This window comes from Brassica napus, chromosome C7 (assembly GCF_020379485.1).
Source record: "Brassica napus cultivar Da-Ae chromosome C7, Da-Ae, whole genome shotgun sequence".
NCBI lineage: Eukaryota > Viridiplantae > Streptophyta > Magnoliopsida > Brassicales > Brassicaceae > Brassica > Brassica napus.
Genome location: NC_063450.1, coordinates 14,560,398 through 14,577,538, shown reverse-complemented (window position 1 = coordinate 14,577,538; position 17,141 = coordinate 14,560,398). Strand labels below are relative to the sequence as shown.

Sequence of the window (17,141 nt, the reverse complement as noted above, 5' to 3'; positions counted from 1 at the left end):
AAAGAGGGAGGGAATGATGTGCCCTTGGGTAGCGCACCGCGCAAAACAGACATGCATGGCTTGATCATGGGAAGCAGTAAAGATATATGTTCATTGTTTGACTCATATCTTCCAAACCATGAGGCTTGTACGCAGAAAATTACTTGGATAATGTTCTCAACTCAATTACGGAGCTCCTCGAAGAAGAATCAGATCAAACGAAGTTCATATGTGACAGTTATGCCATTTACAAATCTAGTGATCTTCAGTTCTCGTGAATTCAGACCACCCGAGAAGTTGGAAATGACTAACCTTCTTTCTGATGAACCAATGACCAATTCAATCATGCTAAAGGTGATTATTCATGTTCAAAATGTCCAAGAAAGTCTTGGGCTTGATGGTTTACAAAAAAGAATAAAAAACATACTTGTTTGAGCCAAATGGAGAAACCGATAAAAATTGGCTAAGGAAAAGAGATGGATTTCGACCAGGCCTTAAAGAGACATGTCTTGGCCCATATCAGGAGCATATTCTTCACTTTTCAAAGTCCTGGTCGTGGCTATATCAAGAGGCAGTCCAAGTTTCAGTCAAAGACTTTATTTAGTCAAGTCTTTGTTTCTATTTTCAATGTCTTGTTTTTAGCACATTCTTCTTTGGATTTCTACAACTTGTAATCCTATAAATATGGCCTATGAGCCACGAAATAAAGCTTTCCTTTTTTCTTTTATTTGAGTTTATCTCTTTGTTCTTTGTAGAACACTTTTCGTTTCTTGGTGAGGTTATCTCCGAGTAAACAAATCTCTATTTCGTTGGACCTGTGCGTCATATCAGGCAACATTTAGAAATCCTTCTTTTGGTGGACTTGTGAGTCATATCAAGCACCAACTGAAGTCTGGTAGTATCATTGGGCCATCCGCTATCCATTGTGTCACTATTCAATCCATCAGTTCTCACTGTTGGCGAGTTCATATCCCTTTAGTCCGATTGAGTGATCCTTCCCTATTTTAGGGCACATCAACGTGGGTGAAAGAAAAGGAAATGAACATGTTTTTATAATAATAGATTTGACACGTGTCGCGATGAGAGATATTGACTTATCTATTTGGCAGATGATGTGGGTGAAGAAAAATGAAAGTAACATATTTTATAATAATAGATTTGACACGTGTTGCGATGAGAAGCATCGACTTATCTATGTGGCAGATGACGTAGATGAAGGAGAAAGAAAGAAACATGTTTTTATAATAATAGATAGATAGATATACATATTTCTTACATTTATTCTATTACCCATACATTTACTAATTTGGTTTATTTGATTAAAAAAAATATGCGCGGTCCCGCATGATCTAGTTGATTATTAAAATCTTCTATAAACAAATCCAACTAAAATATATTTTATTTTTCTCTAAAAAGTGATTGTATAATATCTTCAAATAGCTGGGAATGAAGCGCTTTAGTTTTCTATTTAAACGTGGTAAAAAAAAAAGTTTTCTATTTAAACTAATACTTTTATGTCATCTTTGACAAATTTTCTACAAATAAATTAAATCTATCACAGAATGTATTTGTATTTCCGAAAATTTGTGTCTGAAAGAGCTCTGTAGATAACCATGTGTGATGAGCAACAATTTAAGAATGGATCATCAAGTAAAGAGCAATTTTCAGTATAGTGTGTGAGGGACTAAGGGTGTGACATAATATGATAGTATTCCTCCATTATCACCCTCCGATGTTCTCTTCTCTTGCGAAACAGCTGCCCATGATAATATCCCATATTCGAAGAAAAGCAAAATCTCCGTGAATTGTATCAAAAATACATAAAGAACCATTCAAGCAATTCCATTGCCAAACGAAGAAGTCCCTACAACTATTCTTTTTCTTGCCTTGGAAGCCTGCAATTATTATATAGCAGCAAAGCAACTTCAGTAGAGAAAAAAACAAAGAGTAAAGAAAACAAATAGATTGGAATTGACCTGTTCGTTCCAACTCATGCAAGCAGTGACTATAGCAAGTATGATGCCTTGCGATGAAGAACCAAAGATCACACCGATCCATAGCCCTTTACCATTCATGTGACACCAAAACGCTAAGAAAAGTCCAACCGGAGCTCCAATGAGATAATAAGCCACCACATTTGCCCAAGCTCCAATATGTTGCCACCCACTTCCCCTAGCAACACCTAGCCAAGTATATAAAACAAGATTTGATCTGGGAGTTCTTTTCTACCGTCTACAAGTTGATATGGGTATCTTATTACCACCAAGAACTGCTGAAAACCCGTCTACAATAAACGAGAGACAGAGTAAAGGAGCTAGCTCTGTCACATAGTCCACAACTTCTTTGCTGTTGCTGAAGGCATAGCCGAAAATATTCCTGGAAATGAAAAGAATTGTGCTACAAATGGCAGCCTCTAGGAGCCAAAGGCAAATACCAGCAAACACTGCAAGCCTAGCAACCTCCGGATTCCCAGCACCCAATTCGTTTGCAATCCTTGTGCTGCCAAAAGTAAAACAGGGCCCAATCGGTTGCAAAATTCTCAAACTAAACTTTGAGATGGCTTATCGAAATCATACCTCACAGCAGCCGCGATACCCATTGGTATGACATAGTGTAAAGATCCTGTTGAAAGACTGTCATGAATTTGGAAAACAGGTATTAGATTTGAATTCCTTCTCTCATTAATGAAATGTACACCAAAAATTTGGTTATATATATATATACATTCTAACTCAAAACGAATTTAGTTTAAGTTAACAACATTTACTTGACAAATATGTTAATTTAATCCTGAGGTATGTAAAAGGGGAGTGTCAGATTAAAAGAGTATCATAGATTACCAAACAGAAAGAACAGAGGTCTCGAGTTTCGGATTAGGGAGAAGTCCTGAGGACAATATAAGGAGCTCAAACAACCACCACTCTAAGCTGCACACAGGAAAAGAAACAGACGAATAAAGCAGCGAGATGAAAGCAACATGTACCAAAGATAAAGATGATGAATTGTCTTTACCAAGTCATTGCTGCTGATGGTATTCCATACTGGAAAAACTGTTTGACGCCAGATACGAAATCATCTGACACGAAGCCACGAGTCTTCTCGCAAGAACTGGAGAATCTCACATAACAAGCGAGACTCAATACGTTAAACCAGTAAGACAGGCTAATACCCAAGGCTGCTCCATTGCTTCCGAGACCAAAAGTGTAGACCAGAATCCAGCAAACAGGTATATGGAACAACAATGTGCTTAAAGCACAGTAGAGAAGAGGTAGAACTAAACCCTGAGTCTGGAGAAACCGAGTTACAGGTTGTTGCACCGCTTGAGCGAACAAACCCGGTATAAGCCAAACCGCATAGGAGCCAGCTACTTTGGAGATGTCATGGTCTTTTCCGATGGAAATCAATAATTTGTCCATGTAAATCCAGAGAATCGAAATGAGGACGCAAATGGGTACGTTGGAGGCGATTGCAGAGTACGTGAAGGTTCCGAGTTTGGAGTATTGTTTGGCTCCATAAGCTTGGCCACACAGAGTCTCAAGGGCACCCACTAACCCAAACTGCACAAAAACAAGTTTAGCGTTTCAAGATTTTGAACGTCGACTAAAAAGACATAAGTACAACCTATGGTCCAAAGCCGAAACCAAGCACTTACGACGGCTCTTGTAATAAGAGGAGGTTATGTAATTACCATGATGCTGAAGCCGGAGACGTTAGCGAAGGAGGTGGCTAGAGCAACGCCGGAGAGCTGGAGCTCGCCACGGTGGCCGGCTACCATGACCGATATAAGAGGCAATAGAAACTGAGCAACGGTCACGGTGGCCATAGGTGCGGCCATGCGGCTGACGTTCTTCAGCTCCGCCGTAAAATCTATCGGCCATGTCGGCGTTGGCTTTGGATTCCCGGTGGTACACTGCTCGTCTTCCGGTAAAAGAGGATCTTCCATTAACTTCTTGGAATTGTTTAGTTCGTGTCGTCGACCGTTTCTGTGTCGTTGGGACTTGTGAAAGATATAAATGCACGAACTCAAATTAACAGAGACTAACAAAATTAGTTGTATTTTAAAAAGTGTTTTTCTGGGTTTTGAACCCCACCTTCATTGTGCATTTACGCAAGCTCCCATGTCCGAGAAAAACAAGGTCATTTCGTTTTAGAAATCTATATAATTGCGTTTGTTAAATAAACAAATATATTTGTTAGCCGAGATGGTTATATAGCATGCACATGGTATTTAAGGTTCAAATTTCAAACCACGAGTTCAACAATTTTTTTTCATTAAAAAATTAGCGCCAAAACGACCTAGTATTGAGAAAATGTTAAAATTATACACAGTCAAATACACATAAATATGGCCGAAAATTATATTACGGTTTGACTGGCACTTAGAGGGTTGATCCGTGGGTTTTTGAGATCGCGGATTAATTTGCAAAAAAAACTACATTGAGGTTTTTTTTTCCGCAGAAAACCCTTTTAAAAAAGGAACAAAAGTCAATGAAGCTAGGTGAATACATTTAATTGGTGGGACTAATCAACGTGTAAGCGTTGTTATCGATGTTTGAAATTTCTAAGATAAGGTTTCTAAAACAAAAAAAATATTAGTATTAAAATTATTTATTTATATTTTATTTTCTTTAAACTAGTTAATCATTTATTTGAATGACACGTGTTTTTATGGTATCCCATAATTTCTCAAAAATTCATAACTAAATTTTTTTACTTATTTTCTCTCTTAATTTCATTTCTTTTTTTTCTTTAAATGCTAAGAAATCCTCTTAATACTACCATTGGAAGTTCTCTTAGGTACTAATCGGACGACTAAGAAAGCATCTTGCTCAATCAATTTAACAATTTATAGGAGATTATATTAAGAGCTAGACCGGCAACAGTTGTGGTTGTGGATGCAGGTGTTTGCGGTTTCAAGTGTTATAAATCGTTTTGTATAAGTGACACAACGTTTAAAAATTATTGTGTTTGCCGGATATTTGTGACTGGTTGATTATAAATTATTGCAGCGGTTTAATAATAAATTACCAATATTAACATATTATAACATTATAAAAACATACTATTGTGATAAAATATAATAATTATCAATATAATGTAATTAAGAATAATATTATGTTTATTTATTTAATTTTTAAAATTAGCTGAAAGTTATAACTTTAATAAAGTTTTTTTGAAGATTTATATTAAAACTTTTAAAAGAATATTTTGTTTTGTTTTATATATGTGTATATCTTTATATATGTATGTATATCAATTTTTAAAAATTCTAATGAATAGTTAGTTTAAAGTTTTTATAAAACAAATTATGATAATGTTTGTGAATTTAATATATATATATATATATATATATATTTTTTATTTATAATATTTCTATTTTCAAAAATATTATATTTATTTACCCAACCGCAACCATCCACAACCACAAATACTAGCTCGAACCAGCTTTTGATTTTAATAGGTTTGAAGCGGATTAAAACAATTTGTAACAGTTTGTATGATTGTTTTGAAATGTTGTTAACCGTTACCAACATCAAAAGTTGCGTTTGCGGACGGTAACAAAAACCCAGTCAGATTCGAAGTTTGTCAGACTGTAATTCATCATTATGTTTCTAGAATAACTCTTAATTTATTTTAATTAGTAATTTAAATGCTTAATGTATTCAGTATTCTCGAATCATTTGTCAGCAAAAACTTTGTTCATATTTTCCAACTCAGCAGTATTTTACAGTTTTCTCATTCAACATATTTATTTCATTGTTACCTAAATAATAAACTTTTATCCATATAGATCTATATTAATTTGGCGACATCTATACATTTCTTTTGTTATCACCTTAAACAAATTTTATTAAGATTACTAGAGGTTTTTTCTCGTTTCGCTAGTAGTTTTACTCTATTAAAAATCTATCATTTAATAATTTGATTTTATATTTAAATGGTTTATTTTTATTTCTGTCAATTTTATCTTCAAATTTTTTTATTTTAGTTAGAGAAAAGAACTAGGATAGCAATAAAATTTTTTTTATCACAAATATAGTATCTAAAAATAAAAATGACCAAAATAGCACTTAATGTTTTATAAAAAAAGATAAATATACACTTATACCCCCAGTGGTAAATTAATTTAGACATTAGGATTTAGAGTTAATGGGTAGAGTTTAGGATTTAGGGTTTAGGGTTTAGAGTTTAGAGTTTAGAGTTTAGAGTTTAGGAGTGGGGTTTAGGGTTTAGGGTTTAGAGTTAAGGGGTGGGGTTTAAGATTTAGGGTTTAGGGTTTAGGATTTAGGGTTTATGGTTTAGAGTTTAGGGTTTAGAGTTAAGGGGTGGGGTTTAAGATTTAGGGTTTAGGGTTTAGAGTTTAGGTTTTAGGGTTTAGAGTTGGGGAGTGGGGTTTTGGGATAAGATTTCAAATTTTGAAAAATAAAAAAAATTTAAAATTTTCAAAAGATAAAATGCTATTTTGGTCATTTTAGTTTTTGAGGACTATTTTTGTGACATAAAATTAGAAATGTGATATTTTGGAGATTTGCCCTTTTAGTTATCATAATATATATTTTTATTTAAATTGATTTTAATCAATAAATAAAATTGACCATTTTCTACATAAATACTGAAGTTGAAATAATTTGTACTTTGTTTAATCATATTTCATTTGTTTTATTTTTTATTATTATTATTATTTATTAATTGTTACATCATTAAATATTAAACTAAAAACAACATATCAACATTTTTTTGAATAAAATCATACATCTTTCATATCCTCTTATTATTTGAATCAGATATATACCTAATAACCCATATTTTATATGTAACAGTATATTTTAAATCCAAATTAGATACACTTTTAAATAAGAAATATTTTTTAACATAACTTCTTGATAAATATTAAGTTAATAAACTTAATTAAATTTATATTTTAATATTTAATATTTTCAGGACTAAAATTTTATATTTTCTTAAAAGTAGACTGATATAAATATCAGTATCATTTATATGTATACATACTAATATTTGATATTAAGACACATAAATTATATATTTAACTTAAATAGGTTCTTTTGAAATGAATATAACATTATGTGATGGAAACGTAGGCTGTATATGTTTGGTGGTTACTACATTTTTTTCTTTGACAATTGACTTCTTAAAATTCAATTATAGACAGGGACAAAATTTATATGTAAACGATTTACGTATGCAAAGTTCTATGTATAAAAACACATTATAGCCAGAGACAAAATGTCGTTTACCATATTTATATGATCTTTATATTTGTAAAATATAAGAGAAATTTGTGGAGATTTAATTTGTGAGTTTGACTAATTTACTATTTTAATTTCTTATTTGTGATAAAAGAAAAATCTATTTATTGGACATCATTGTTGTCTAACCACTATAAAATAGAGTATATATATTATGTTAATTTGAATTAGACAGAGGAGTTTGATCAACATTTGTTGACAAGAAAGCTAAACTTAATATTTTTATATATTAAGAAAATTGTTTTTAGAACAATGTAGTCAGGGCCACCTGCATTTCCTCAGTCAATAGAGGCTTCTACTTAAAACATAATCTAACACAACATCAACATAAGGGTTGTTCATCGTAAAACTTGACAAATAATGAAGTAAGACTATAATTTTTAACAGAAAGGTTATAGGACAATGATCATCTTTTCTCATTTCTATAAACAGCCCAGCAGCACGTCCACGAACCATGTTGAGATAAGAGACAATGGCATTGGCGCATTGATAAGAACAGTAGAACCGTATTGAAGGACAACCATGACCTAGCTGCTTACACTCTCCCTCTCGTCCAGCGTCTGTGAAGAAGAGAAAATACGACATCAACAATGACTTCCCTCCAAGGGTTTCTAAACTAATATAAAGTAATAATATATTTGCATTATACTGTGTGCATCAGTGAAATGAACAAAAAGATAACGCTTTAAGGCTTCCCGGTTATTATGATTGATCTTTTCATTCAAAAACATTTTAAACCAAACTTGAATACAAAAGTGAAAAGGCTTGAAGACGAAACAACAAAGTAATCTTACTGGGACTCCAGAAGAAGAATCTGAAAACTTAAGGGCAATAGATTTGGTAGACCGCAGGAGAGGAGAAACATTGCAACCGGGAGGGTGGTTTGAACTTCCATCAAACACAAACTATTTCCAGATTTAATTGTAGTAGATAACAGTATATAACTTACCATAGAGATGACCTTTGAGACCACAATTCGTTTTGAATGTATGGAACCTAAACCTGTCTTAACTCAATTACCAAAATGTTCGCTTCAAGCTCGGACATGACCGAGTTGTGAGTGAAATCTTTCAAGGAGCTTTGCCTTTACCGGTTTAAAGCTTTGATCTTATTTGGAACTGGTTTCTGTCCTGCGTCATAATTTTTTTTAATTATAACTGCATAAAATGCAGTAAACAAAGTGTAACCAAACCAAGAAAATCTGAAGATTCTTCGGTTATGCAATGCCACCCAGAAGATGTTGAATGCGACCATGCGCTCAACTGAATAATAATATTGATGAGACAAGTCTCCACTTCCTAAACTGACACTTGATTTGTCAGTGATTATCCATACTTTGTATTGTTCATAAACACGTCCTTTGTTCTCCGCCCACAACTCTTCTTCTTGTTTCTCGATAAACCACTTTAGGCTGCCATCACTATCATCATCAAGTTAAGTTCATTTCATCTTCAACCTAATCCCTCAAAATAAGAAGAAAGAATATTATGTACCTGAAACAGACGCGTTTGAGAATCTGATATCACTTGCCCCTCCTGCTAAGGTTGTGAGAGTGCTGATCCTATATATCGATTCAGCAGCTTGATTCGCTTGATGAAGGTAAATTTCACCACCAAAAACAGGTGTGCTGGTCCCTCAGAAAATGCTGGGACAGTTTTTGAGACAGAAGGCTCTGTTTCTCGACTGTAAGGACCCTTACAGTTTAATGTGGTAGAAGAAGGGGCAAAGTAATCATGACTGAAACCAAATGAGTTATGACAAGAACACTTGATGGCCGGAGCTGATTTAAAAGGTTTCTTTCAGCCATGTTTTTCAACTGCATGGTTTCATTGAAACAATCAGTAAGTTGCATACATGATTTCTTTTTTTTTGCACGCACTCATATAGCAGAGGGGACAACTTTAGCTGAGCGGTAATTTTATTTAATAACTTCTTTGGCTGCCTTGCATCTCGCTAGAAATTTCTAGTGTCTCCTTTAGTTGTTTGGTTGTTCTTCTAGTTCAACATCTTAAAGCTGTGCCTTTCGTCTAAGATTTTGAAGCTGTCAAAACCATTTATTAGTAAGTTATCAAGGGAGTCAATTAGAGGAACGATAAATGATTCGCTACTAAACTAAATTGGTGAGAGAGCTTTTACAATTCAGGGGCATGATCTCTCACCTGCTGTTTGCTCCACCTACACACACACAAACGAAAAGCAAAAGGGATTGGCCGGTAGATTTCGCCATTATGGATACCATCGATTGCTCTGAAAAAAAGGTTTGCGTGATTTGGGCGAAAGAGAAAACTCATGAAGAAGAGGGATATATAAAGTGTTGAGCCGAGGGTATGTGAATAGATTTATGCAATTTGGTTTCTTGCAGTAAAGAGTGGAGCTTTATGAGAGTAAAAGTGGGAAGCAAACGCTGAAGAGAAGAACCGGAACCGACAGTAACAGTTCAGTTTGAGGAAGACTACACAATTAGATTGCATAGAGTTTTAGATTTCAGACATACGATGGGCCAGACTGGTTGGGCTAATGAAAAATGTGAATGAATAATAACTAAATGGATAAATTAAAACTAAAGCCACTGAAAAAGCAGTCTGGTTTAAGAAAGTAAGCCACGTGTCCAAATTTTCCCACCTTTCCATATTGACGTGGCGGCCTAAGGAAGTAGAAAAATATCCTTTATTATTATAGATAGACTAGGGCGTGCCCGCACTTTGCGCGGGATATGTTGTTGTTTGTTACTTATGTATTTGGTCGTAACAACTGGACGGTTGTAATTATGGGATGAACTGAAAGTGAGGAAATGTGATGATATATGTTAGTGGAACCTATACTCTTGTATATAACTTGTGGGGTTGTTTAATTATATGAGATAATGTATATATTAGGAGTTGTAAGTCGATGAGGGTTGTTACAGAGTAGTGAGTAAGTAATTTTATTGGGAGAACATAAAGGAAAGAGTTGACTGTGTGGTCATGTGCACTTTTCCGTTTTAGTTTAATTTCTGAGTTTGGTAATATCGTAGCGTTAAAGTGGAAAGTATTGTTTAGAACAGTCCACGTGATGTGTAGCGGAATGATGAAACTCGAGGGTACCTTCTCTATCTAAATGGTTTCGTATTGAACCTGTTGAGTTTGTGAGCCTTTTTTGAGTTCATGTACATTTTCGATTTTTGGAGTCTTGGAGTTTGTTGTCTGCTCTGTGTAGAGTTTTTTTCACCATATTGCCAAACATGCATTTGCGTAGATTATGTAAAGTTTGAGGCAATTTTTTTTTGCAGATGCTTATATGTAGAGGACAACCCCTTTTTGATGTGTTTTGAAAACCGGACCGGTCGGACCGTGACTCAGCCTTTTTACCCGTTTCGAGTTGTAATAAAAACCGGATTTGAGTTAAACCGGCAAATCCGGTCAAAAACTGGTGAAACTCGCTAAAACCGGTGACCCAGTTCAATATTAAAACTCGTTTTTCTCAAATTCAAGTTAAAAAATATAAAAAACTGCAAATTTTAAAAAAATATTTCATAAGAAATTCATATTGTTTTTTAAATAGATATCTAAAAAAACTATGTTTCATTATATTTAATATTATTTTTTCAAGTTTTTATTTTATTTTCGTATCATTTTTAGATCCTAACAATGAATAAATTTTATAAAAATAGATTTATAATTATACATATACATATATAGTTACTTAATCTAAAATTAAATTAAACTTAAAACCCCGGTTGAACCGGTGGGACCCGTCTGGCCATTGATCCAACTACAATGCCGAGTCAATGTCCGGTCTGTTTTTCAAAACATTTCCTTTCTGTTAGTTTTACTTATATGTTGCCAGATTTTTGGGATCGCCTAAATAATATAATGTAACGTCTGATTGTCTGGAGTTGTAGAACTTTGTGGATGCTGGACATGGCTAATGAGCCTACAAATGGGGTTTTAATAAATATAATCTAAGTTGATTTACTAACACTAATCTGTCTAAAGTATATAAGTTACCAGTGGAAACGAACCAAGTCATTTGTAAACCGATTTTTTATTTAATTTATTTATCCTTGAACATGGCTACTACAAAGACCAAATTTTGAAGAACAAATGAGTATGTAAGGCTGAGCTGCTGATCAAACAGTGATTCCAGCAGTAAATGGTTCACCATGGTAAGACACCAATAGTGGATGTAGCCCCTTAATCACTACAGAATCATCATTCCAAAATTGGGGCGATGGTTACACCATTCGAGGCTTTGGTTTTTACTGATCCAACGCCAGGAATATCGTCTATGGGATTGTTATCACCCCCTGCGAACCAAGCATATGACATTCTTAGCAAGCTAGAAATAAAACAAAGATACACATATGGACAATGGTTGTGAGCGCTGATTGCGGTCAAAGATCCATGATATGGTGAATGATTCATGCTTGGTGGAGAAGTTGAACGAGGAAAGCTTCAAGTGAAAGGTGTAAGTGCGGCCGACCAAGTCCTGAATGCACTGGGAAGTGACCTTTGATCTGGGTCTGTAACATCATGCTCATGCCATAAAGCTAGCATTAAGATTTTAGGTGGATGTGGTGGTCAAGGGTAGGATAGAATAATTAAAATGGTTATTGGATAATGGTACCATAATGGTACCAATAGCACTGGTGTTGGTGAGTTTTGTCATCTCACCGTCAAAAGCCATAAACAATGCAGAGTCTGAACCATCTGAAACACATAGTTGGACATGGTACCTGCATATGTGATAGTGAGTTGAGATTTGTTAGAGTTGGGTGGTTCATGGCTGCTGTGTATTCCCGTTTAATGTCATTTACCATGAGCTTGAGAAGTATTACCTTAGAACCCCAACGACATTGTCGTCATTACATCCTCCGCATGTAAATGATGCAGAACCATATGAAAGATTTTTAGAGCATTATGAGGTGTAGCACCAACCTTTTGCAGTATCAATACTCTCAACTTCTCCTGCAGAAAAACTCCACGCTCTGTCCACATAATTGATTGTGAAAACATTGAAGCATACAAATGTGATGTGAAACAGCAGTAGTAGAGGGAGATCAGAAAGATTCTTAATATTTGAAGCAAATGGTGGAACATAGAATCATGGTTTCATTACTTGCCTCAACTTGATTGATGATCTGATTTTCCAGCGATTTTGTTGCATTTTTACTGGATCCTCTTCAATCTCTTAAACTCCACCTTAGCTTAAAGCTTTTAAAACAACAACATTTTTGACCGGATCGTCTGGCGTATCTGAGCGCTGATTTTTTTTGTCAGCATGATTCCCTGTTTTCATCATTATAAAACTGAAAACTGAATATAAGAAAGCATTATAAGAGATAGCAAATGATTTAAGAGAAAGATTATATGGACATATCTTAAATTCAGATCACGCTTTGCTTTTTCCACTTGTAATCTCTTTCTCTGATTGGCTCGTTAAATTCTTCAGCTTTGCTCAGGTTTCAGATCAATAATCTCTTTATCACCTCTTAACCCCAGATTACTCCATCCTATATCCTCGTTTTTTCTTAGAGAGATGTGTTCGCCATTCTATTGCAAAAAGAAGTTTCAATTGTTATTAGGATTTGTGAGGATGATGTTTATGTATGTAGGCATACCTTTTTATAGCTGTAGATGCACAGTTTGGAAGAGAGGAAAGATGTAATGAATGAGAAATCGTGGTTGAAATGGGTCAAAGGACTTAAGTACCTTGTTAATGTCAGTGAATCAACTCAGTCTGTAACGGTTCCAAGGAGAAGAAAATGATACGAAATGACATTGAAACATCTCTATCCAGGGAATCGATATGAACGAAAGGTCGAAAACAGGAAGGACCGTAGAAATATTTAGTGACTTCGTTATTGAGGAAGGTGAAGATGATAATGAGCTAAGGTTTTGTTCAATTCTTTTAGCCCAAATAAGAGTAACGAAACCAAAAGTAAAAATCTCGTGGAAGCCCGTTAACAGTAACAAAACAAAACGCAACGAAACTCAAATAAAGGTGGACACGTGTCGAGCTCTCCTTCCTCTATTTTCTTAGGTGGAAAGAGGAGAAGAGAATTCATGTCTACTTTATATATATATATAGATTTTATCTAGAAAGGAGATTTAGTATATATATGGATAAATTAAGGTAGTTGAATCTTCTCATGCCCCGGCCTGAAAAACCCAAAACAAATATGGGCTGAAAAAGAAAAAATAATAAAGACTGTCTTTTGAAACCTACCACCTATAAGGCTATAACCAATATACCATCTAGTTTTTAACAATCTGAAGCTAATTATAACGTTTACACAATAGCCAAAAGTTATATATATATATATATATATTGTCAGTGGCCAGAGGCAGATGCTTTCGTTACTTCTGTCTAGATTCGCTACTGACTGTTCGCACTATGCACAAAATTATTTGCCATCGTATTTTGAATCATGGGAATGTGTTTTATCTCAAAATTCTGAAACTCTCTTCCAGTTTTTGTATTTCTTTCACGTATATTGCATCAGATTTCAAAACTATCTTCACGAGCTTGATATAGTAAAACATTTTCTTAAATTTGAAAAACTAATTATGTTTCTGCATATTTGTTTTTGCGATAAAATTTATTGAAACTGATATGTTAAAATGTGATTTGATGGTTTGTTTCTCCTGGCTACAATTTTTCTTAATATTGATAGAATAACTCGTTTATCATATATTTATTATTATTTAGCCATGAATTTATTTAATTAGGATTTATTTACTATTTCTCATATCTTCTTGCCACATATTTACAAATTCTTAAAATTACTTAATATTCTAAAGATTTGTTTCATTTTCTATAGACTCCCTTAACGAATTTAATTAATGCCAGACTCAATTGTTTGATTTGATTCCTATTATTTATGTGCTTTGTAAAAAATATAAAGAAAAAGTAAATAAATTTAAAACCTAATTAAAATTATTGAATAAAAATAAATCAAAATCATTTTAAAAATCTTAGGTATACTCTTTGTAGTTTATTATGGATAATTTTGTAATTAAACTTTGTAATCTATATATATAAAATGTTTGCCTCTCTCCTGTTGCGCCACGTCATAAAGTCGTTGATTGTGAGTGCGACATCTGTCTTCTTTGCCTAAAACTCATCGTTTCATTAAGTTTTGATGTGGGCTGCTGCGTTTCATAATTTTTTACGGTTTAGTGGGCTTTTTGTTCACACCGTGATATAAGCCCAAATACAGAGAGATAACCACTATAATGAAAACATCTGTAAATACTGAAACTTTGGAAACGAGAAGGAAAAGAAGGAGCGTACCATGAGTTTCTGGATGCTACTGACTTCGCCTTGGTTGGAGGCGATGTCAACGGTGAGGGTTCATTTCGCCGCCGCCGTAACTCAATAACATTCAAGAGTTTAAAGTTATTGGCAAAGAGAAGAGGATGATGAGCAACATCACTGAAGAGGTTAAAAAGAATATCGAGCCAATTAATAAAAATATTCCATAGTTTAAGCGGTGACGAGTAAATCAGATCGGTTTCTCAATTCCGCTATGACTCGATCAAGAGAGAAATATAGTTTTTTTTTGTCCAAATAAATATAGATATTATCAAAGCTAAGATTGCTCCGAACGAATCATAAAAAGATAAGGGAAGCAATCAAAGGTTTTTATTTCATTTTTTAATTAGTTATTGGGAATTAACATGAATGGAAGTGTCATACACGCGCAGAGACATGCGTGTTGGTGAGATATGAGATACATATTTTAAACTTAAAAGGGAAATAGACAGGAAGCAATGCGTTCAATTCTCATTGAGTCTTTTCTTTTGAGCCTTTTGTTTCAAAGAAAAACGACATAACATAACCGGATTTACTTCGGTTTAGTTTATATTCGATTCAGCTTAAATGCATGCATGATTTTAAGTTACACAAGTTTCATTCAATAAATAAATCAACGGAAAAATTTATTGTAAAAATTGAGTTAATTGAAATTCATAAGACAGAAAATAATAAATAATAAAATAAAATTTTATAATTATCTAGCTACTTATATTTATATAATATTTATATATCAAAATAACATAAATATATGATTATAATTAATATTTAAATAAAAAATTCGGGCGTAGCCCGGGCCGATCCTAGTAATTAATATTATAGAGATCTTCTTTTACCTAATCAAAAAGAATGTTTCCTATCATCCTTTCAAACTTATACATTATTATAAATTTTTATATTGTTTCCTTGTGCTTCCCTTTCAGAATTTAGACCTTCATCCATGGAGAAACAACATACATGTAAAAGCTTTAAAATATGGCAAACATGTAATGAAGTCGGTGAAGATTTTAATTTCATGCATCTTAATTGATCATGAAGTAAGTTAATGCCTGCAAATTTGTTCACATTATATTTTTATTATAAAATAATTGTGTTCTTATCAATTATTTGAACTTTAGGGTTGGAAGATTGAAGTTTCTACCACTCATCCTGAAATAGTTGGATATGTGCTTCAGTTTTGAAAGAAGGACAATAGTTTTGTATTCACAATTTCACCGTATCAAATTCTGACCATAAGCCGAACCACTTACCGAGATACGTTTTGTTGGAGCTAAATAAAAAGTGGTCGATATACTGTTAATTCTGGATACTAGGTGGCAATGAATGTCTTCAAAATTGAGACAGAGGAAGTCTATTCAAAGCCCAATATCACCGCGCTACAAATCTTTGCTTGGAGAATAAAAGCTCCTCAGAAGATGCACCATCTTATTTCGCAGCTGATTACCAGCCATGTATTGCTATAGGTATGTGCACTATTAGCAACTCCTTCTTGGCAAAACATCTTTTTGTTACCGAGTGTTTATGCCAATATGGATTATCTTTTTTAGAGGAATAATAGTTTTGAGGACCCAAAGCTAGATAGTGATCCTTACCTTTGGATAATCTGGTGTCTCTGGAAAGTTAGGAACGATAAACTATTTAGAGGAATATATATAGATTCCTAAGATCTATTCAGACACGCGAAAGGAGAGTGCCAAGCTTGGTTTTCAGTGAATGTGATTGTTCCAACAACATCACATCCATTATATAACAATGACTCACAAGCCATATGTTTGGAGAACATTTGTTAGGTAGATGAATCATGGACTCAACCCACTCAATTCAGTGGTTGCGGTTGCATATGGAAAAACAAGTTTAGAAAACCAATTATTAGGGACAAGTAACCTTCGACGCTAGGAATAAACTTTGAAACAGATTGCAAAGACCTGATCATAATGATTAAAGAGCTTCATGCATGACCAAACTTTTCAACGGAGTAGAAAAAGATAAAGACCCTTCAAAGTCAATTCCAAGCATTCAAGATTTCATATGTTCCACAGAGGCAAAATATGATTTCTGATTTTCTAGCTAGAACTTATCGATCATTCTATAGGAAACTTTATTATGTAGGTTGTTCTATTCCAGTGTGACTTCCAAAACCACCTCAAATTTGAGTAATAAAATAGCCGTTCGATGTCAAAAAATACAAATAAACAGAATATTAAAGTTATATAACATGTACAGTTAATAAAATTAGTATTGGAATTTGAAAACATCGTTTAATTTGAAACAAAATTCTCTAAAATGATTAACGTATATATGACAATCAATGATTTTTTTTGTCATCAACTTATACAGACTCTGTAAACCAAACCGGGAGATATTGATCCATGTGAACGAGGAAATACGGTTGCTTCCTGACACTGCGTGCTAGGCTATCCGCCTTTGAATTTTGCGTTCTTGGTACATGGACAATCTCTAATTGGATGAAACTTTCTTTCAGGGCTTTAATATCTTCCAAATAACTTGCAAAAGCTGGCCATTCTTCTGGTTCCGAAACCATCTTCACCAATTGAGAATAATCTGTTGCAAACGCAACCTGAAATTGACGTAAGTTTC

The 17,141-nt window shown here is 33.9% G+C and overlaps 1 protein-coding gene and 1 long non-coding RNA gene across 2 annotated transcripts; both read right to left on the bottom strand.

The window, feature by feature from the left end:
• Window positions 1-1,618: 1,618 nt before the first annotated feature.
• On the bottom strand, window positions 1,619-4,079 carry LOC106402777 (protein DETOXIFICATION 6). Its single transcript, XM_013843564.3, has 7 exons — window positions 3,668-4,079; window positions 2,992-3,536; window positions 2,820-2,906; window positions 2,556-2,612; window positions 2,240-2,478; window positions 1,956-2,161; window positions 1,619-1,874 (listed from the first exon to the last, which is right to left on the bottom strand). Exons 1-7 carry the CDS (start codon window positions 3,920-3,922, stop codon window positions 1,812-1,814), a joined length of 1,452 nt encoding a protein of 483 aa, XP_013699018.2. The 5' UTR covers window positions 3,923-4,079; the 3' UTR covers window positions 1,619-1,811.
• A 7,171-nt stretch (window positions 4,080-11,250) lies between these two features.
• Window positions 11,251-16,837, bottom strand: LOC125590214. The gene is made up of 2 exons (XR_007326447.1): window positions 12,064-16,837; window positions 11,251-11,961 (listed from the first exon to the last, which is right to left on the bottom strand). It is a non-coding gene; the product is annotated as an uncharacterized LOC125590214 (long non-coding RNA).
• Window positions 16,838-17,141: the final 304 nt, after the last annotated feature.

Coding starts and splice junctions, on each gene's coding strand:
- LOC106402777 (XM_013843564.3), bottom strand. CDS start 3,922: ATGGAAGATCCTCTTTTACCGGAAGACGAGCAGTGTACCACCGGGAAT. Junction 3,537..3,667: donor TCTCCGGCTTCAGCATCATG/GTAATTACATAA, acceptor GTTTTTGTGCAG/TTTGGGTTAGTGGGTGCCCT. Junction 2,479..2,555: donor GGTATCGCGGCTGCTGTGAG/GTATGATTTCGA, acceptor TACTTTTGGCAG/CACAAGGATTGCAAACGAAT.